The 20890-nt window shown below is 41.1% G+C and overlaps 1 protein-coding gene across 3 annotated transcripts in view; it reads left to right on the plus strand.

The window, feature by feature from the left end:
• The window catches only part of ATRN (attractin), a 148302-nt gene that overhangs the window by 69451 nt on the left and 57961 nt on the right, over positions 1 to 20890 (plus strand). For all 3 annotated transcript variants that reach the window (XM_068943817.1, XM_068943818.1, XM_068943819.1), the window contains exons 16-24: positions 1011 to 1227; positions 2381 to 2566; positions 4365 to 4598; positions 5344 to 5481; positions 10193 to 10286; positions 11230 to 11282; positions 12886 to 12980; positions 13536 to 13614; positions 14108 to 14265. In XM_068943817.1, coding sequence (XP_068799918.1) covers positions 1011 to 1227; positions 2381 to 2566; positions 4365 to 4598; positions 5344 to 5481; positions 10193 to 10286; positions 11230 to 11282; positions 12886 to 12980; positions 13536 to 13614; positions 14108 to 14265 — 1254 coding nt within the window. The remainder of the gene's footprint in view (positions 1 to 1010; positions 1228 to 2380; positions 2567 to 4364; positions 4599 to 5343; positions 5482 to 10192; positions 10287 to 11229; positions 11283 to 12885; positions 12981 to 13535; positions 13615 to 14107; positions 14266 to 20890) is intronic.

Raw genomic sequence — 20890 nt, forward strand, 5'->3', positions numbered from 1 at the left:
ACACGGCTTTAAAACCTTCAAGAGTTCCTGGACAGCGTAGTGGTTAAGGTATAAATTCCTAAAGAGACACGGGCATCCTCTCCGCCGAGCCCCCGATAACGCTTGAGCATTTACGCTGGGGGTGGGGGGGGAAAACTTGTTCAGCAGCTTTTTTTCTTTATTGTTCTGCGCTATCCTTAAGCGAGCGGGCCTTCGAAATCTGAACGGACTCCTGCCCCTTTCCAGCCTATGTTAAACACCTGTAATTTCTGGAAAAGCCAACCTACACTTAGCTCTTGCGCTTTTCCCACTTAATGGCACGCTACTGCTGTCCTGGGGGAGGCTGGACCTTGCCTTTCCCCCTTTTTTAACTAAGCTATGTGCGGTTGTTCCATAGTAATGGGAAAATAGGTGGGTATTGGCACGCAGTGCTGTCTGTAAGCCCGTTGCTATTAGGATTTGCAGCGTTCGCTTTTCAGAGCGCACCAAATCGGTCTGAAGTAGCTGATTGTTTCCTGTGGCAGGAAGGGGGAGGACTAAAGCCTCCGTCGTGCCGCTCTGCCACCGAGAAACGCTTTGGTGGAGAAACGATTCGAACAATGAAATAATGTATTGTACCGGCGCAGTTAAATTGCTTCTCTGCAAAATATAAACCGTGCCAAAAAATAAATTGCCTGTAGAAACAGTTGTATTATGGGGTCTTCATGTCGAGACCGGTGGAGTGATACGGGTTTGGATTTGGCCTGCCCTTTCCCTTCCCTTCCCCCATATACACGCAGTCTTTAAGAGCAGAGCTCTCCTTGCAAGGCCGTCGAGTTAGGTAGGTTGTGTCGCTTGCATCGTATAAGGGACTTTGGCCTTCAAATCCGACGGCGCCGGGGAGCGAACACGTCCCCGCTACGGTTTTTGCGACCGCAGACCTGACAAAGTTGCCCGGGAGCCCTCTGCGGCGGCGAGATTGATTTTCTTTCCGTAGCCGAGCCAACGAAACGCTGCCGTTTGCCTCTGACGTTACTCTTCGCTCCTTCTAGCCCAAAACTGTGACCCCGTGGGTTGGGCTGAGAAAAATCAACGTCTCGTATTGGTGCTGGGAAGACATGTCGCCCTTCCCAAACACCCTGCTCCAGTGGCTGCCTGACGAACCGAGCGACGCTGGCTTTTGCGGGTATTTGGCTGAGCCTTTCCAGCAGGGCCTGAAGGCGGCGACGTGCATCAACGAAGTTAACGGCAGCGTCTGTGAGAGGCCAGGTAACGGCGTCTCTAATCCGCCTGTCTCGGGGGGAAACAGGTTGAGTAACACGTATTTAGATTTCCTTGCCTTTTTTTTTGTGTTTTTGTTTTTTTTTTAAATCTTTTGTACACATATCATCAAAGAACTGAGCTTTTTTAAGCGCAGCTCTACTTTTACGCTGTTAACTCTTAAAACACGTTCTAGTTTCATTATTTTTCTCCCAGTTGCGTACCCGTATGTGACGTTCAGGTTAATTATGGTCCGGAGCCGTCTCCTGCTTAAAAAACTACAAAATAAAAACTGCTTTCCAATCGAACGCCCCTTCCTCCCCTCCCGTGCGCTGTAGCCAGAGGAGAATTTTATCAAAGTTTGAAAGTAATTGGGCAAGACGCTGTGGAGATAATGAGAATTTTTTTTAAAAAAGAGGCTATTTGCTTTTGGGGAGAGTCTGCTAGCTTTGTTGGAGCCGCGTATCTTTTAAAATGACTTGGTCTGTTAACTCTCCGTTATAGCTGATTATTTCTGAATACCAATTAGTGGCTTTTTAAGTTTTAAGAAAGTTTTAAGCTGCTTGCTTAGAAATCTCGAAGTAAGTGGCGCCACTTTAAGTCCTGCTTTGCGACAGCGCGCGGATCACAAACAAGGCATTTTTAACTCAAAATTTCGTAGGTTGTGGTGTTTTTAACCTAACACGCGCAGCACTTTGATTTAAATCTTAACTGATTTTATGGCCTGAGAGCAGTCACTTAAAAAGGGAAGATCAAGCTCTGGCCGACACGGGAAGTTCCTGAGTGGGTTCTGCTTGAAATACCCATTTTTATGGGGGCAGCTGATCCGATTGCTTAACGTACGTCGCCGCGTCCCCGCGTAAAGCGTGGGTATCGCTCCCGCCGGGAGACCGGCGAAGCGGTGCGTTAGTTAACGCAGAGACAGAGGCCGCGGCGGTAACCTGGTGCTCGCGCAGAGGTGGCGCACCAGTCGCCGTGGCGTCCCGTGCCTCCAGCTCCAAGCGGCACCGCCGCGGTCCAAACAGCAGCGTGGCTCGTCTGCCGTGTTTGACCAGTTCTTGACGGGTTTTGTCCTCTTTCGGGTGGGCCAAGCGAGCAGGGGCTGGGAGCTCGTTACCTCCGTCCTCCTTCTCGGCCTTGATCCCTGCCGTGCCGTCCGCAGCGAACCACAGCGCCAAGCAGTGCCGCACGCCCTGCGCCCTGCGGACGCTGTGCGGCGAGTGCACCAGCGGCAGCTCCGAGTGCATGTGGTGCAGCAACATGAAGCAGTGCGTGGACTCCAACGCCTACGTGGCCTCCTTCCCCTACGGGCAGTGCATGGAGTGGTACACCATGAGCAGCTGTCCGCGTGAGTAGTCGCTCCGCGCGGGTCTCTCGCGTTTGCCGAGGTTTGCTAACCAAAACCCGAGCGAGCGGCGCGCCTCTGTTACGCCGGAGAATTATACGGCGAATTCACCGAAGGTAACGAGTACCTGATCTGAGGAGCTTCAAGCGCGTGACTCAGCCCTGCAGTATGCTCCGTGTCATGTAAAACCTTAACCAGAATTAGGCCCTGATTAAGGGAACTATCAATTAAACTAAATGGCAGATAACGTAGGCTTTGAAACTCGATGGAGAAATCTCTCTCTCTCTTTTTTCTTTTTTTTCTATTTTCAAAGGGAAAAGGACTTGTTTCGTTATTTCAATTCCTAGCCTTCAATTTGATTCTGTTATGTAATTTCATGTGATTAACTTCTTTTTCTCCCTCTCTCTTTTTTAATCTCTTCTATATCTCTTTTTATTCATACGTGGAGGCATGTAATTTAATATTAGCTCATCTGTATCAAATCCAAACCGGGGAGTATACAAACACTTTATCCTGAAGTATTGTCTCCCTATATGCCAGAGTGAAAATTTCTAATTTATTTGAAATAAGAGATTTTCTTTTTCTTAGCAGATGCGAGCAAATTGCAAAAGATTTATGATGCTTTGAAATGCTGTTTTCTGTGGCTGAACGTTTGTTTTATTTTTTTTCTTTGTCAGAAGAAGTTGTTGTTGAATTCCTTAGCAATCAGAAAAGCCAGGGCTATTTGGGTATGTGACTAGCAGATGGAGAGGAATATGCTTCTGGTCCGCAGGAAGGAAGTTGGGCAGTTTGTGTTGCTGCATGAACTTCTGGAAGCTGACGAGAATAAGCCCGGATAGCTCAGACCGCTATAAATTAAGAGATGGAGAGAATTAATTTCAACTGACTGTCAAACACGAGTTTGTGAACTTCTCATGCTCCTAGAGGTCAAAAGTTGGAGGAAGCAGCAGGCAGGCGATGAGTGGATTAAAAACAATGCAAAACAAAATTGTCCGTTCCCCCCCCCCCCCCAAAAAGGCCAATATTATCAATTTAAACATCAAAACAGAAATTCTGCTCAGCACGGAACACAGAGTGTCTGCAAATTCGTATTTTGATTTAAGGTTATATTGGGAAGGGAAGAGCAAAACTTCTCTGTGTATAAGAGTTTCTGTCACCCCTGAAGAAGTCCCATTTGGGAAAGGAACCGCTGAATGGCGGTGATGCTGCTTCCCTGATTTAGTTCGTTGCTGGGCCTGGGGAGAGCTGAACGTGGCACTCTACCTTAAGGAGTCGAATTGCTTTTGTACTCTGTGCTCCCTGACTCGGATAGATAATTTAAGTAGTAGCAGGAGATATCAAAATATCTGATGAGAAGAGACTTGAAGTACATAAATAAAGCTATTTTTTAACCTGTGCTTCAAAACAGCTCATTTTATCTTCTGCTTTGTTGCAAATCAGTGATCTTTCATAGTTGGGAACGGTCTGCTATGATTTTAGTGGGGAGTGTCAGAAAAACCTTACATGCATATTGCGTAGTTTCTTAATTCACTGATTAAATCAGCATTTGTTCATAAATGTATCCGATTATAATTTATCTATTAGATTTATATATAGCTATATATAATTTATTTATTCCAGAGTAAATATATAGGAATGAAAATATGTATTGTTATTATAGCTGCATATCAGGCTACAGATTTATATTTTGGGGGAGATAAATACTTTAGGTCACAGAGGACACGCAAGGAGTTCTGTTTGCGTTGTTGCGTCTGTTGCGAGACAATGATTTGTTTCACAATTCAGTTTTTGTTTTTTATAGCTGAAAACTGTTCAGGCTACTGCACGTGTGGTCACTGTTTGGAACAGCCTGGCTGTGGATGGTGTACGGATCCGAGCAACACTGGAAAGGGGAAATGTATAGAGGGCTCCTACAGAGGTCCGGTAAAGATGCCAACCCCGTCCGCAACAGGGAAACACAGCTTGGAACCTGTCCTAAATGTCAGCCTGTGTCCCGTGGAGACTAAATATAATTGGTCCTTTATTCAGTGTCCAGGTAAATGAGCAGAGTTTAGTTGTTCAAATGTTTCAAAGATTGCGAAACTTAAATGCGAGGTGAGATACTTTAAAACCTAGTGATGTCCCTGTTCCTTCTCAGTAAATGGAGGGACAAAAAGAGCTGGGCAGGCATGTAGGAAATGCACGTTTTGAGGTGGAAGGAGTTGTGCAGGCATCTCCAGGTGAACTACAGAGATGTGCTGCATGAAGACTTATCTCAGATATTTTCTTTGATCTATGCGTTGTTCTAGTAAGACTTTTCCTTTCCCTACAAACCTTTACTGAGTTAACTTTTTTTTTTTTATATTTATTCAGTTCAGGCTTGTTTAAAAGGAAAGGTCGGTCTATGTTTGAAGGTTGAGTTAACCATTAGTAAGGTGTGAGGTGATTCTGAAATGATGTTTTTGACACCAAGTATATATAATTATTTTATGTGAACTGCTGCTCACCCCTTCTTCCCAATTCTTCCTTGTAAATCTATCCCACCAGCTGCTTCTAGTCCTGTCACTCCAGTATTTCCATAATAGTTTGGAGTTCAGTTTACTGTGTTTTGCTTTGTATTTCAAGTTTCAGTAGAATCTTCTCTTTGTGCTTATGCATTGCTAAAAAGACTACAAGAGTTGCTATGAAGTGATTTAATTCATAAGTCAACTGAGCAGCCTCTCCAACACACAGCCTTTTAGGGTGCTATGTGAAGTGCTGTATTTGAACACAAATAACTCGTCCTTTTCTGTTTTCTTCAGCCTGTCAGTGCAATGGGCACAGTAAGTGTGTAAATGAAAGCATCTGTGAAAAGTGTGAAAATCTAACAACTGGCAAGCACTGTGAAACTTGTATTTCTGGCTACTATGGTGATCCTACTAACGGAGGAACGTGTCAGCGTAAGTGATGTCTTAAATCTTCCTACATAGAAATCTTTGATGTTTTTCACTCTTTATTCACTCCTGTTATCTCAACCTGAATTATATTCTGATTCTAGGTTTGAATAAACTATTTAGACTTCCAATGTGTTCTTAATTTCAATAGGAAGGTAGTAATCTTAAGTATCTGCTGTAATTTGGTCTCAGTGAATGCCTTACCTCACATGAAACCAGCGTTCAAGGAACGTTAAAGTGCTGAGACAATGTCCTGCAAACGTAGGAGGGACAATGAAATATTCCTCCAGTCAAGATCCAATCTTTGCTGCTTCACATCAAAGATACGGAAATTCCTTGGTGAAATTCTGTGCTAACTTGCATTATGCAGGATAAGGATTACTTTTACCATCCTTTCTAAACTTAAAACTAACCCATGATTCAGTGTGGTCGTTTAAATGTATGATGATCCTGTTTTGAAAAGAAGTGGTGTTAATCCCACCGTCTTGTACAAATTTCTGCTTATCTAAATTCTACCTTTTATTGCAGTCAGTTAATGCATTGTTGGTTTATTGTCATAATCATCTGCTTAGTAAAAGCGTAGCCGTATTTCACTGAGGAGTTGGCTGGATTTCATTTTAGGATTATGTGTTCCTTGTTATAATTGCATTTTAAGTCTGTAAAGTGCTGATGGGCTCTTCGGCACAACTAGGAGACGAACACGGAAGGCTTGTTCTGTCCTTAAACCACACAACATTGTTCTGGATTACAGCTTATTTCACAGTGTGCTAGTGTGGGGAGACCGGTTGCAAACTGGAATTTAGCTGTGGTAGGTGATATGCAGTTGTAAGGGAAAGGTGTTCCTTGCTCCAAAGAGATCTCAGAGAAGAATATAGTTAGATGGACAGTAATGAGGAAGGTAGAGGAGAGAGAACGTTGTTCAGTCTGAGGGTGGTATCGGTACTTCAGTCAAATGAGTTCGGGTGATTTGTAAGCATCGTGGAAGGAGTAGGTGAAGGTGATTGATGAACGGACATTGAAGTCCTTGAGTCGTTCCCTCTGAGCCCGGAAACAATTCAGGAGAAAGTATCTGGAAATGCATCTAGGATGCCTCCTGGGAGTGGCAGCAGCCTTCTGGATGAGGATGAGAGCAAGTCACTGGCCTGTTTCTTCAAGCAAGAACGAGTAGGTGATGTTTGATGCTATGAAGAAGGACCTGCCAGTGAAGAGATTTAGGGAAGGGCATGAAATGATCAGAGACAGGCTTATAAAATTATTTTCCTGCTAGTGCTCCAAATGGGTGGGAGTGGTACAAGGCTGCATTCCTTGGAGAAAAGGATGTTGCAGTGACTGGGATGTGAAATTGCGACAGACAGCACAGTGGGAGGGGCACAATGGAAAAAGTGCATCTTTGACACTTTATTCCAGAGCCTCATCTGCAAGACTAAATACTGCTGATATTTTGCACAAAGATAATTTGAAGAATGAGTTTAAGTGCAGGAATGAATAAAATGAGAGTGAGCAGGCGTGAGAAAATAGAAAATTCTACTCCGAGCATTCAGTTTTAATCACTGGATTGCAATGTGCCATTTTATAGTTGCTGTTTTTTCTACGCATGTGGAAATTCCAGACTAAGTTACTTTGGACTCTTTACTATGAGGGTTGTCCAAAAATAGTTTGAGAAAATGAATGATACTCAAGTCCTCCAGTCGCCTGAAAAAGAAATTAGAAAATGTGTTGAGAAACTGTGGCACAGCATTCATTCCGTATCTGATGAAACGAGCAGCTCATGTCAAAAGTGCTTTGCTCTCAAGTGCTTTGGGCCCAGGTTTTTTAGTTAAAGTTATTTACTGTGCAGGCAAAAGAAGCAGAGAAAGCAGGAGGTTGGGCAGAAGGAGCAATGCGGACTAGAAGAAGGAAAGCAAGGGGGCATGATCTGATCTGATGCAGCCAGAGTGACTGTTGGCAATTTGTAGTTTTGCTCCATGGGAAACGTTTCCAGAAGGGAATTCATTAGGGATGAGGATTGGCTGATGGGCAGCAGAGCTAGCTCCTGTTTTCTCTCTCCGTTGTGCTGTGGCGGAGCCCCTTCTTCCTTTAGCATTAATGTAGTGTTGTGTGCTACTCTATTTTGGGAGCCCTCAGTCACATCCATACTTAAAGCAGTTGTTTATACACCATCTATGTTGAGATATTAGGAGTCTGAGAGACACTTAGTAGCCTTTGGTGCAGATTGGGCTGTGCAGAGCTGGAAGTGGTGCTGATGGAGTTCAGGAGCCAGGAAGGAGTAAAAAGAGCGGGTGGAAGAAGATGCCTTTCCCTGTCGCTCTATGTTTCTAGGGCAGGTGAACTTTATCACTTATGTTCAAGGATTTTTAATGAACTGCGGCTATTTCTCTGAAAGGACTTTTTGCATACCATCGTAGGCATTGGTTTTTGCAGCGCTGGGCAGATAATAACCAAATGGTAGCTGATTCACTGCTCAGCGGTTGCTTTTAGAAAGTGTCCAGTGTAGAACAGCATTAATCAAGCAGGGCAGGAAATGCAGCACATCAAATGTAAAAATAGCTGTAAGGTGCTTTCTCTGCATTCAATATTTTTGAGTTTTCTGATTGAACTTTCACATGAAAATATGTTAGCGCTAGATAAGAAAGTTATTTGCAAGAGAACAGAAGGCACTATTATGTCTGAAATCAGTTAGTCTCCGTGGCAGTGATTTTAAACTGCTCGGTGGAGTGCTTGCTGGTGGTCCACATGGAATTAATGGTGACACGATGCTGCCTTTCTTCCCCTCGGCTGCTCGATTGTGTTGGAGGACAGTGTGTTGGAGGACAAAGATCTTTATCTTTGCATGGAAGAGTGGTGTCAGGCGATTAGTCACTGTGGTCACCATTGGTCTGTTGGACCGTCACAAAGGCAGTAAGAGGAGAGCTGATCCCCCTGACCGTCCCTGCATGAGTCTGTGACCCATCGTTTATAAAGAAGATGGAAGGAGGCTCGCTGCGGAGGTGGTTCTGGTTGGTCATTCAGATTGCTACCGTGCACTGAAGTCAAAAAGCCATTTCCGATAAATTGTGGCTCTGTGCTGCAGCATCAACCTCTGGAGGGATGAAGTTTTAGACACCAAGGAGAATTTCTAGTACGCTTTTTTGTCAGTAGCTTGTTTCCAAACTTCATCGTTGTCTCAAGAACTGTGAGGAAATGACTCCTCTCTGCATGTTCCAGTCCTCTGGTAAACGATCCCCACTAATGGGGCTCATAGGAAGATGCATAAATGAAGACGACTGTTTGAAGTAGAGGTGTTTGCGTGTTTGAACTTCTCAAGCATAAGCAGATGGCTAAAAAGCATAATGAAGGACCGAGCATTTATGTTATTGTTCAAGATATTGTGATCTGCGTCAGAACAACATGAAGTTAGAAATTTCTCCTAATTTTTGCTTATATTACTATTGAACGTTAATCAAATTTCACTTTGCTTGCATTTTGTAAAGCCTAAGGAAGGAAGTACGAGACATTCTCAGTAGTACTAAGATTTTTTTAAAGTGCCACTAATGAGAAATGTGTTTGCTTTACAGAATACAATTATTTTGTCAAATCTTGATTCAGTCTACTTGTTTCCGCAATGGGCCTTTATGTTTCTTCATATTTTATTCCACGTTGCTGCTAGGAAACCAGCCATCCACAATGGAGAAGCACAATTAAGTGTCCCTGGTACAACGTAGCTTCCATTACATGCCAATATGAAGAAGACATCCAAATGATTTATAGAATGAGGTCCAAGGTAGACAAAGATTTTCAGGATGGAGACTTCATGTCAAAAAACGTGCTGGTATATTAAATGGCTCATGTCTTGAAATGATTTGGGTTATCTCATTGTTTCTTAATGAGGAGATGCCAGCCTTTAAAGGATACTATTTCCAGCAAGCTCAGGGGCAACAGATGACAGATCTTCTTTATGTACGTTTCCCCTTCTCACATTGCGCACTCCCCACGTGCAACTCCGAAAGCGAATGCATCTTCCAGTTCACTGATTTAATACCTCCTAAAAGGTTCACATCAGAAGTGGTCTTGGGGTATGTGGACTGGTCTACTTTGAGGTATAACTAAACCAGAAGATGTGGTCTAGGACTTGATGTCCTTCAACCATGACTGGGTGGCATTCAGTTCGTGAGACCAGGCTAAAGCTCCTCTAAAAAGGACATTGTGTTATCAGCACTGACTTGTTTTACACTGCAGATAGACTTCTGTCATTTTCTGAAAGATCTTTTTCTTTCTAGATAGAGCCCTAGAAGCACAAGGAGCTTTATTTTACTTGCAAAAAAAAAAAAAAATCATAGTCTCTGCTCAAGAGCTTAAGAGTTGGAGTGAAATGTGTTAGCAAGCCTCAAACTATTCCAAGTATTATCTCTTTCCCACTGTTTATGATATCCGTAGTGCCATCTAGCAACAAAAGAGGAAGTTAAATGGATTTTGGAAGCTACAGAGGCCCAGGCTGATCGTGAGTTCATACAAAAACATACAGTCTTGGAACCCTCACTCACTCTGGTTTGACACATGCCTCTATTTTTAGCAGCCTTTAGTATCACAAAGAAACCAAAGACTACCAAATGAGTTTTCATGTGCGGTTTAATTGTCGATGTATCACAGTTTGGCATCTAAAGGATTTAATTGCTATAAAATCTGTTTCTCTGGCTTCGTTCAAAATTACTTCTTTTTGCCCCCCTCCTCTGCTCGACAGCTTGCACGTGCAACGGCCATGCCTCCGTCTGCAACACAAATACGGGGAAATGTTTCTGCACTACCAAGGGAATAAAAGGAGACGAGTGTCAACTGTGAGTTTTGTTTCACTTTGTTCTTTTTGAAATCAAAAGGCCGTGCACAGGCTGGAGTGGGACCCCGACGTTTTTTAACGACTGCATTTATGATGTCTCTGCTCATCTCTTAGAGCTGACAGTTGACTAACTCCATTGACTCTGCAGCCAGCCGTGCTTCCCCTGGGGGGATAGCATGAGCAAAATGATTTCCTTAAGTTTTCCATTTTAAGAGCGTTTCAGCTTTAACTGTCGTGTAGTGCGTAGGGTGAAAACTAACCCCTCATGCCCCCCCGCCCCCCCCAAACCGTGCATATCACTTTGGTTATCCCTCAATTTTATATATTTTTAAATTGGTAAGTTGTTTTTTTGGTTTGTTTTTTTTTTTTTTAAACTTTCTAAGCATTCTGATGCAGTTCTGAATATAAATATATCAGAAATAAGAGGGGAAAAGACTTCAACCTTCAGGCATTTTAATGGAGCCCTTTCAGAGCAACGAATCTGCAGGAGAATTCTCTGTAGTGTAACACAAATGCTTTTAGTGAAATGCTAATGGAAATTATTTCATTGCCAGGTTTATTTTTAAAGTGTTACTTGCATGAGTAAACATTGTAGGACTGGATCCTGGATTGACCGTAAATGGAAACTTTAGTATTTGACTGTAGTGATCCAATTGCGTGCATTGTGTAGAACTATTAAATACATTTCAAAGAGATGCGAAGGTTAATTTCCATAATTTTATATTTCATTTTCACTGCCTTCTAGTTTGTTTTGTAGGGATTTGAAAGATTTGCGTCATGCCTTCAGCAGCACGGCGTAGCTCAGACATGTATCTTTTATTTTTAATTGTGTACTGCTATTGGCACAGGTGGTGTTTACTGATTTTTTTATTGGCTGAGCATAAATAAAACTGAAGAAACGTGTTAATTAAAAATACTAAAATAGGATTTTTTTTTTTTTTTAGGTGTGAAGTTGAAAATAGATATCAGGGAAATCCACTTAAAGGAACGTGTTACTGTGAGTACCGTTGAGGTTTTTTTTGGAGGTAGCCAATGTGTTTGATACTTGAAATGCATTATTAGAGCTAATATTAGTTGCCTCAGCATCTGTTTAATATACAGGGTATTAAGGCAAGGACTAGAAAATATATATTTTTTAAAACATCCCTTCTCACAAAGCTGTAATTTAAAGAAAACCAAAATGCTCTTATTGATAAAGTCTGTGTCACAATTGGACCCATCAGAACAGACTTTAGAATTTTTCTATTTTTAAGTGACTTTGAAATGAAATCTAATCCTCTGGAATTTCTGCTCTAAAATGTAATGACTCTAATGAGTCAAAATCAAAGCATGTTTTTGGTATTTTTGTTAGTGCAAAAATGCCCTTTTTTTTAAATTTATTTTATTCCATGCTGGAATGGGTAAGATTTCAAAATTGCCATTGTTCCTCTGAAATGAGCAGTTGGATCCCTGTGCAACTCCAGAAGATTCTTTGCCAAGATGCAGATTACTTAGTGGATACTCTCCAGCTTCTATTTGCAAATATTAGCAATCAGCACATTTACAGGCGTGGATAGATGTTAATCTTAAATTAACTAATGATACACATCTCAAATAGTATTTTTGTGAAACACAAGTTATAAACAAGCAGTATTTAGCAAATCTGAGTTCTGGTTTAGCAAAGCAAAGACTGCTCGCGGTGGTCTTTTTGCAAGCGTGACCTAACACGTCGGTGCCAATGGCAGGGGTGGTGGAGTAAGCCAAATGGTGGAAAAGACAGAACTTTGCAACCTTCACAACAGCAGCCTTGTGCTATACAGGCTCAAGGTCTCTCTTATTTTAGTTCTGTCTTAGAAATTTCTCTTTCGGGGCTTGGGCTGTGGGTAGACATCAGAAAGAGAAGAATAACACCATTTCTGTAGCCTCGTGTTTATTATTGTTTGGAATATCCTCTGCGTAGCTTTGGGAACACGCACAAGTCATAGTACTGTGCTTTAACAAAAGAATAGTGAGATTGGTGGATGTACCCCCAAACTTGGCTGGTCACTGCGAGTTAGGAGAGGGGTGCTGTTCAAACCCAGACAAACACGAGCAGTAACAGGACGTACAGGTAGACTAAACGGCTGGTCATGGGATGATGTGATTCACTGTCGGATGGCAGCCGGATGATCACCAAGCAGCTGCTCAGTAGAAATATTCCCTGAGGAGCTCTGATGTACAGAAACTTAATCCCATCTCAGGCAAGCTGAGTTATATAGTCCATTTTATCTTACTAGTATTCCCTAAGAATGTGGAGGCGTTTCAGTATGGAAAAAGTAAACATAGTTTCTCAATGTAGGGATATGAGCAGCCTTTTAGTTTAAGGCTGCAGGCTTCTTCCTGAAAGACATTGGCCTCTCCTTTTTCCTTCTAGCTTCAGCTTGAGAGAATGAAAGTGGCAGAAAAGTCCAGAGTATCTCTCCTTTTTGTGCGGGATCATAGATAGGCTGAACTCATTTGCAGCAGCGCAGTGACTCCTGGTTGTGTCCTCGGTGCGAGAAGCACTTCAGTAACATGCTCGCTTTGCTGCAGTTATTTTTATTCCAAGGCATGCGCTAACTTTCTCCTTGCGTTCGTTACAGATACTCTTCTCATTGACTATCAGTTCACCTTCAGCCTTTCTCAAGAGGATGATCGCTATTACACAGCCATCAACTTTGTAGCGACACCTGAAGAGGTGAATTTTCTACCTTCCGTTTAAACTTCATCCCTTGGCTATATGTTCATCCTCTCCTGACCATGGAGATGATGAATTGTCGTAGTTCTGCGAGTATCCAGAGCTAGTCTCTTGAAGTAGCCCGTGTCCAATTCGACAGAACTTTCTGAGCTTCCTGGTCTTGGCCATGCAGTTTCGGATATTCATGGTAAAATTATTTAAGGACCCACAGTTGATTCTTTACATTTGCTTGAACAACTTGCTGAGCAACTCTGGTTTTGCTAGTTTTTCTGTTGTTAGAGTACAGACCTTTTGTCTGTCTTCTTACTGTTTTACTCCAAGCATGTGACTTTTTTTGTTTTTTGTTTTGCTTTTCTTGGTGAGGGGGATACTACTTTCAGAAAAGGGAAGTAGTTCTGTCTTCTGCTTCATGTGAAGATGCTGAAACGTATTTGTTTTATACAAATAATCAATTCCAAGATTCCTTTCAGTGAAGCTATGCTAGGAAAACAGTGCAGTAGGATTACTTATCTTAAAACTGGATTTTCTTTTTTTGCTTTCTTTTTCTTTCTTTAGCAAAACAGAGACCTTGACATGTTTATCAATGCTTCTAAAAACTTCAACCTCAACATTACGTGGTCAACAAGTTTTGCAGGTAAAACAAGTATGATCATAGTTTTGTTTCCTTAAAGATAAGGAAACTTGCTTGATAGTTTCTTTCAGTTAAAACTGATTGCATTTCAAAAAAAAAAAAAAAAAAAAGCAGATAGAGTTGGGGAAACTTTTTTTTTTCTTTTAACCAATGAACTTGTTATATCATGTTCTAAGATGTTGGACTTAGGGCGGAAGTAAAACAGTAAAAGAACCGTGTTTTTCTTTCTTCTGTTTTTGCATCTTGATAATATGTTTTGGAAGGTGCTAATTTAATGTTTAGTAATGCAGTATTTCTGCATGCGTTGATTTTGATAATGTGATGCAGCTCAAAATAGTAACGTTTAGATGAATCATTCATTTTACTGTCATTGTAATAGCTTTAGAACTCGGGATAATTGGCCTTTTTTGTTTATCACTAAAAATATGCATTGAAACATCTTTTCTTGCTCCTTAATATTTTATTTATTTTAATATTACTTAATATTTTAAAACAGCGGGCACACAGGCTGGGGAGGAAATTCCAGTTGTTTCAAGAACCAACATAAAAGAATACAAGGACAGCTTCTCCAATGAGAAATTTGATTTCCGCAACAATCCAAACATCACTTTTTTTGTTTATGTCAGCAATTTCACCTGGCCTATAAAAATACAGGTAGGAGCTGTATATAATTATTTAAAAATACTTGTTTTTCCCCTCATGGCAATTTGGTGTGCTGTGTGTTGGCCAAGGTAAGCCAGCTCTCAGTGTAATCCTGCAATAGACAAAGGGTTTTGATATTCCTGATTACGAGCAAAAAGGCGCGTCATCTTCTGATGTCACCTCAGCCCAGCGGATCTGCAAATGCACTGTGGAGCGGGTGAGTTGCTTGCTTAATAATTAACAGAGCTATATTCTAATATCTTTGACTTTTAACATGTAGCCGTCGTCCCTTGATGTGGAGGAAAGCAAACAAGGAATCAAGAAGCCAAAAACCAAGCCCAAAATGAGAAAACAGAGGGAATGCTTTTAGTGTCTCTCTCTTATGTCTTGTTCTTGAAATGTATAACTGGAGAGCCACCCCACTTTGTTTTTTTTTTTGTCGCCTAGGACCAGGTGGTACCTGTGGAATGAGACATTATTTCCCTTATTCAGTGCAGTCAGTTACACATGTTGCCTCAGGTATCGGATGGTCTGTGATAAGGCTAGTGCTGCAGAAGCAGTAGAGGAAGCTCAGTGGTGCATGAAAACACTCGCAGGTCCTGGACTGCAATCACAGAGACTTTGCAACTGCAGTTGCAGCTAATAATTCAGAGAAATCTTGGCCACTTTCTTGCTCTGGGCTAGTTTCTGGTACCAGCTGGTGGCGCGAGAGCCCTTTGAAGGGGAAAACTTTTAGGTCTGGAACAGAGACCTAATATGAGGCTCCATATGCTTACATTCTGCCTGTTTAAGAAGTTTGGTCAAATGTAGGAACCCAGATTCTTCCATCTCCGCCTTTATTCAACTGATGTTTTAATTACCTTGTGAAAGCTGGCGACTTCACATAAATTTACTTGATACTGCAGACATTCCAGTTACAGAAACTCCCCATAGGGATCAGTTCTGACAAAGATAATGCACATCATAATATCAAGCAAGGTAATGATGTCCTAGTGGAAAAATGTCCTTAAGCTATAGAGATATTTTTCAAGGATTTTTCCTGAACTTTTGAAAATGTTACAGATGTTTGTGAAATGTCTGAATCACCTTCTGGGAAAGGTAGTGTTTTTTTTTTAAAGACTTAGGGAAGTTTCATGCCGATTACAGACTGGTAAACTTGACAGACTGACCTTGGACTGCACTTCATTCTCAGTTTTAATATCACTTACGATATTAGTGATTATTTTCCAGTTGGAGAATTTTTTCAGGTTTACAGATTGATAAAATCTTAGTTCATTTGATTAATGATAATTTTTAGATATGAAGGAGCTTGCAAGAATTGCAACTTAAAACTTCTGCTGGCTTTTCCTTTGCCGGTGTTGTCTCTGAGCTTGAATATCCCTTCTTCCTCCTCGCTGGGTCTCTGTCCTTCGCTAGGCAGATGAGTCACATCCTCCCTCAGCCTTTAGTGTTTGTTGGCTCAAGCAAGCCAAACCCTCCTCATCTTGTCCCGTGAAACACGTTATCTGTGCTCTCAGTTACCTTGTTTGTTTTTTTTCTCTGGACTTGTTTCAGTTTGAAGTAATCTTTCTTGTACAGTTTTGATCAGCCGCTCTTAAGGCCATGTAGATGAGGTCTCACCATTTTCTTGTACAGTGGTGTTTCTAGTTCCTGGTCTTTTTACAGCAGTATTTTACTCCGTTCTTTCTTGTGGCTGCGCTGATTGATAGTCCGTACCCGTTTTAAGATGGACTAGCATACCTTGTTCTTTTACATCCTTGGATTTCAACTGACGAGCTCCCAGTCTTTATAGTAGACGTTCTTCTCAATCCCTAATGTCATGGTAAAATGTTATCCAGCTGCTATTACTGGATAATGTTGCCAGTTCTGAAGATCATGTAGTAGTCCTTTTGTGTTGGTTTCTTCCTTCTCTTTATTGATGATCCCCTTAACTTCGTCACAGCAGAACTTGTGATTAGCGCACTTTTTCTTTTCAGGTATGTGTCGTTAATGACGGTATCGGTGAAGGTCTGTCCAAACGCCATTCTTGAACTAGCTTCTCTCCCCTTTAAGCCGTATAATTCTTATACGGCTCAAAGATCTTTAAATTTCCAGTGTAACATTGTATTGAAAGTCATAACAAAGCTTGGATTAGCTTGACTGCACTTCCTGTATCTGTGCAATTAGTTATTTTTATGGACAGAAAATATTGGGCCAGTATAGCACAATTTACTGTTGTCAACTCTATTGCTCATTTAATTCCATTTTTCATTTTCTTCTACTATTTTACTGAAAACTCTCTCTGATACTTTGTATACTGTTTAGGTTTTGGGAATGTGGATGTCTGGATTCCCCCTCTAGAGGCAAGCTCTGAATTTTCTGTAGTGACACACTCGGCTGGTCAGATTGCTTTAACAACCTTGCGTTATTTCATTTGCCATTTCTTTTGGAGTGCTGGCTTACATGTTGTCTGCTTTCACTGACTTTGGCCACGCTGAAACATCTGAGTTCTGTATCCACCTTGGTGACGTCTCTTTCTGTAACCTCCTCCTTGTTAGACGTTTTGCCTTGCTCCTATTTCGATGTCCTTGTCCTTAATGAAAACTCTAATTTAGTTTTAGGGATATAGCTGACTGGTTTTAATCTCTTTCCTCTCCTTACTGCATACCCTCTTCACTTTCCTTTTATGGTCTCCTTTACTTGTATGGCTGAAACTTCTCTTGCTATTTTGTTTATCATTTGCTAAGGTCTAGCACAGCTTGACATTCAACAGTTCTTATTTTATCTCTGTACCACTTGCTGGCTTTTAAGACATACCTAATGAATCCTTTTCCTCTCCATAGCTTATAGACTCTTTAATTGTTTTTAATTTCCTTTTTGAGGTTGACTTTGAGGATACAGGTTTCAAATATTTTTGCTTCTCTGAGCTGAGGGAAATTCTTAGGTGGCTGCTTTCCCATTCCTTATCTGCTTAGTCCACTTGATTTTACTGTCTTATTTAATTTCTCATAGTTAAAAAGAGTGAACTCTGATTCTCTTAGTTTTTCCTTCGTTTATCCTTAATTTAATCTGAATGTGCTTGTGTGCAGTCAATCCAAGGTAATTTTATGTGGCCGAGTCGTCTCTAACATCCTTGTTATTGGCCAAAAGAAGGCTTAAAATAGCATCAGCTTTTATTGGTCGAGAGACTTTTTTGTGAAGTCTGCTAGCAATATCGTATCCAGGAATACATGGCCCTCATGATTATTGTTAACATATGCTCTTTGGTTGATACCTAAAAAGTTTATTTCCTCGAATTGGCATTTTTCTGTCATCTTTTCCTGAATACCTATTGGTGTTGAACATCTCAGCCTTTTCTCGTGTTTCCGGTAGCAGTGCGTCATTACTCCTTATGGCTTTGTCGTCCCTCTCCAAGAAGACCACTTGCACCCCCTTGTGCTAGTGATCCCGTCACAGCTTGGTGTGGTGTTCCTCCTTTCTCTCTCACCTAGGTGTGAGATAAAATCAGGCTCTTCCTGCATCCGTTAACTGCCCTTTTGGACTCCAAATCTGCGTTTTACGTTCCTGAAACCGCAAGGTCTTCTATTTGTTTGCTCAGTCCACGTTTGAGATGGTTGTCCTGTCTCCTTCACAAAGAGCCTGTAGCCATATAGACCTGCTTTTTGCTGATATCATGCTGTATTTTCAGTCCCTTCACCATCTGGTGTAACCTTGCAGTGTAAGGTTGTTGACTGTCTCTTTACCAAAGTTTGCAGCTACATCTTCAGTCTTCTCAGCATCTGTGCTGTCAGGTTGCATGCCACCTAAAAGATTTTCTAGGGTGTGCGCTGAGACACTTTATGGTTTGACACTATGCTTCTCGTACAACCTAGGGGTACCGTTTTACTCTGACGTTTCTTTTCCTTCCTTGACATCTCGATATTTTTCAGAGCAATTCATGAGTAGGAGATGATATTATAGAGAATAATGGTTCTGTAGAGGAAAAACTAGCAAGAAGTCAGTTAGGAAAAAAAGATGTTTGGTTTTTTTTTTTTGTTATTTTTTCTCCAGGACTCTCTGTGTCCTTCCAGGTTTCATGTAATCTTCCATGGTTGTGTGAGCTACCCTCTGTTCTCCTTATTTGTATTCTCTGCTCCTACCTGTCCTTTATACTCCTTTCTTGTTTGGTCGTCTTTCTTTTTCTTTGCCGAGTCTGAGCTATTTGTAGAAGTGCATCTTCAATGAGAAAAGACAGAATATGGGTATCTGGGACAAGGACTTCAAGTCAGTCCTTAATTGGGGGTTTGCTGCAGGATTTAAGAGAGCAATGGGGTGACCTCCCACTTCTTGACCACCCTGCTTTCCTGACTGCTCCTTCAGTACTCTCCCTATACGCCATTCTTCTCAGGAATAGTTTTTACAGATGTCTTCTTATTCCTTTTTCTAAGTGGTTGTCCCTTATTTCACTGCATAAAAGTTCCTATGCAGTTTAGGTTTAGTCCTTCAGGGCATGCTGACTTGTTAATTAAAACTCCAAGTCACAATATGGCCAGGATGCAAGCTGTTTTTCTTTTCACAGAGACTTAGTTTTTTTCAGTGCAGTTGTGCTCTTAAACTTTTTGCAACTGCAGAATATGTTTCAATTTGCCTTTTGCAATTACAGGGCTTTCAATATAAAAAATGTGATGAAGTCAGTGAAACTCTGGGACTGCCAGATTGCTGTTGGGAAATGCTGGAAAGTGTTCTCTCCGTGTGTGTGTGTGTTTGTGCCACCTTGCAGCTTACATATTTTGCTTGAACTGTTCCTATGAACCATGTCAAACTGGTATTTTGTATCTTTTGTTTGAATACTTGCATATTGAATATTACTGCATAATGAGCAGTTGAATGCACATTCTCTTATCCTGGCTTATTTTCAGTTTAGATATTAGTTTATGTAATGATGAAAACGTTTGCGTATATGCATAATCTTGCAAAAGAAAACTTCACAAACCTGCAGTCTTTACTACTGTGCAATTAATGAAATCTACAATCCACGTTATTTCTTAAAATTAAGAAACTTTATTCTAAAGTCGTTGATTGAAATCTGTCTCGCTCTCCCTTTTTTCTTGCCTTTTAGACTCTCGTCTCGGAAAGTATAAATGCTCTTTTGTGCTAGAGATAGCTGTGTTCTTGCCAATGCTGAATTCTGGCTTTTTTTTTTTTTTCCCTTGTTGCTCCACCTCTCTTCAAAACCACTTCAGTTAGGGTTTTTTTTTTTGTTGTTTTTTCTTAAGTGTATTGGTTTAGGATGTCCTTCTCTCACTGCTTTAATGATTCAGAATGAGTATTTTTTGCAAAAGAACTAAAGCTGCAACATGTAGAAAGCCTTCAAAATACAGCAGTCCGCTTCCTAGTAGCTTCTGCCGGAATGGTTTCCCTTTATGAAAGCTGCGTTGTGGAGTTCTTTTAAAAACTTAGTTTGCCAAGTTTTCTTGAAAACACACAGGTAAGGTGTTGTCGGAAACATCTCGGTATTTCCATTCCGTTTGCTTTGTGTTTCTTCTCTGTTAACAAACTTGGTCTGGCATGGCCACGAGCCTCGTGCAAAACACCACTCACTGTTCACCTCTCTCTCTTTTGCTTGGAAAGCGCTGCCCTAAATGTTCCTGATTGTCCACAAACTTTTAGAAAAGGACATGAGAGAGTGTTGGTAGCGTGATTGTCTTTCTCTAAACTAGTTAGGTGAACTTGGTAAGATTTTTTTTTTCCTCCTATATTATGTGTTTTCTTAATCTGTGCTGCAAGTTTGTGAAATTGCTTTGCTGTGCATTCAAAGTGCACCTCGGGTTAGAAAAACTAGCTATAGAATTTAAAAAAAAAGAAAAAGGACAAAGCTGTGAAATATTGCAAATAAAGAAATTTGAAATGGTAACTTTCAGAGGGCTTCTTCTGGTGGGTTGCAGTTCAGACGAAAATCCCTCAGCTCACCCAGATGTGAAACTAAAGTACCGGAGCTGACAAGTAGCTAATGGTGCGAATTTGAAACTCCCTTTGATACTTGTGTAAATGTCAGCAGTTTTTCACAACCCCTAAACTAGTGTGTATTTACTTTGAAGACGATCCAGTAAGTGAATCCAGAATGCACAGTAAGTCAAATTTAGAGTTGCTAGTATAGCTTACTTAAAACCTGTTTTAATGGCTGTAAGCTGCCCATCCCATTACAGCTTAGTAGTAATAGATAGTAATTAGATAGTATTTTCTACCGGTCGCTAAATATAAACTTGTGTTCTTGTCATGTTTCATACCAAAACTATTGTTTTCATTAAAACCCTGTCTCTATTGATTTTTGCGTTTTACTCTCTCAGAATTGAGAATCTTCTCTGGAGTCTTTTACATTGATCTCGACTTTCCGAGAGCGGGCGAGAAGCCTAGGAGCTGATTAAGGGAAAAAACAGTTTGTAATTGTATCATTAACTGGCAATTGCTTCAACTCTCTCGCGCGTGTTGGTTGAAGTATTTTAATTTGAATGCGCTTAAACGTTAATTATGAGCCAAATGCTTCAAGGAACAAAGAGAGGCTAAGGCGTTTTATAGCCTCTTTTATACAAAATATGCCATTTGCAGAATCGCACCAGATATTCACTGTATGCTGTATGCCTGGCAATTCATCATCACGCTGGGGTTCAGCAAAGGGCTG

The sequence above is a fragment of the Struthio camelus genome, chromosome 4 (assembly GCF_040807025.1).
Source record: "Struthio camelus isolate bStrCam1 chromosome 4, bStrCam1.hap1, whole genome shotgun sequence".
Taxonomy (NCBI): Eukaryota; Metazoa; Chordata; class Aves; order Struthioniformes; family Struthionidae; genus Struthio; species Struthio camelus.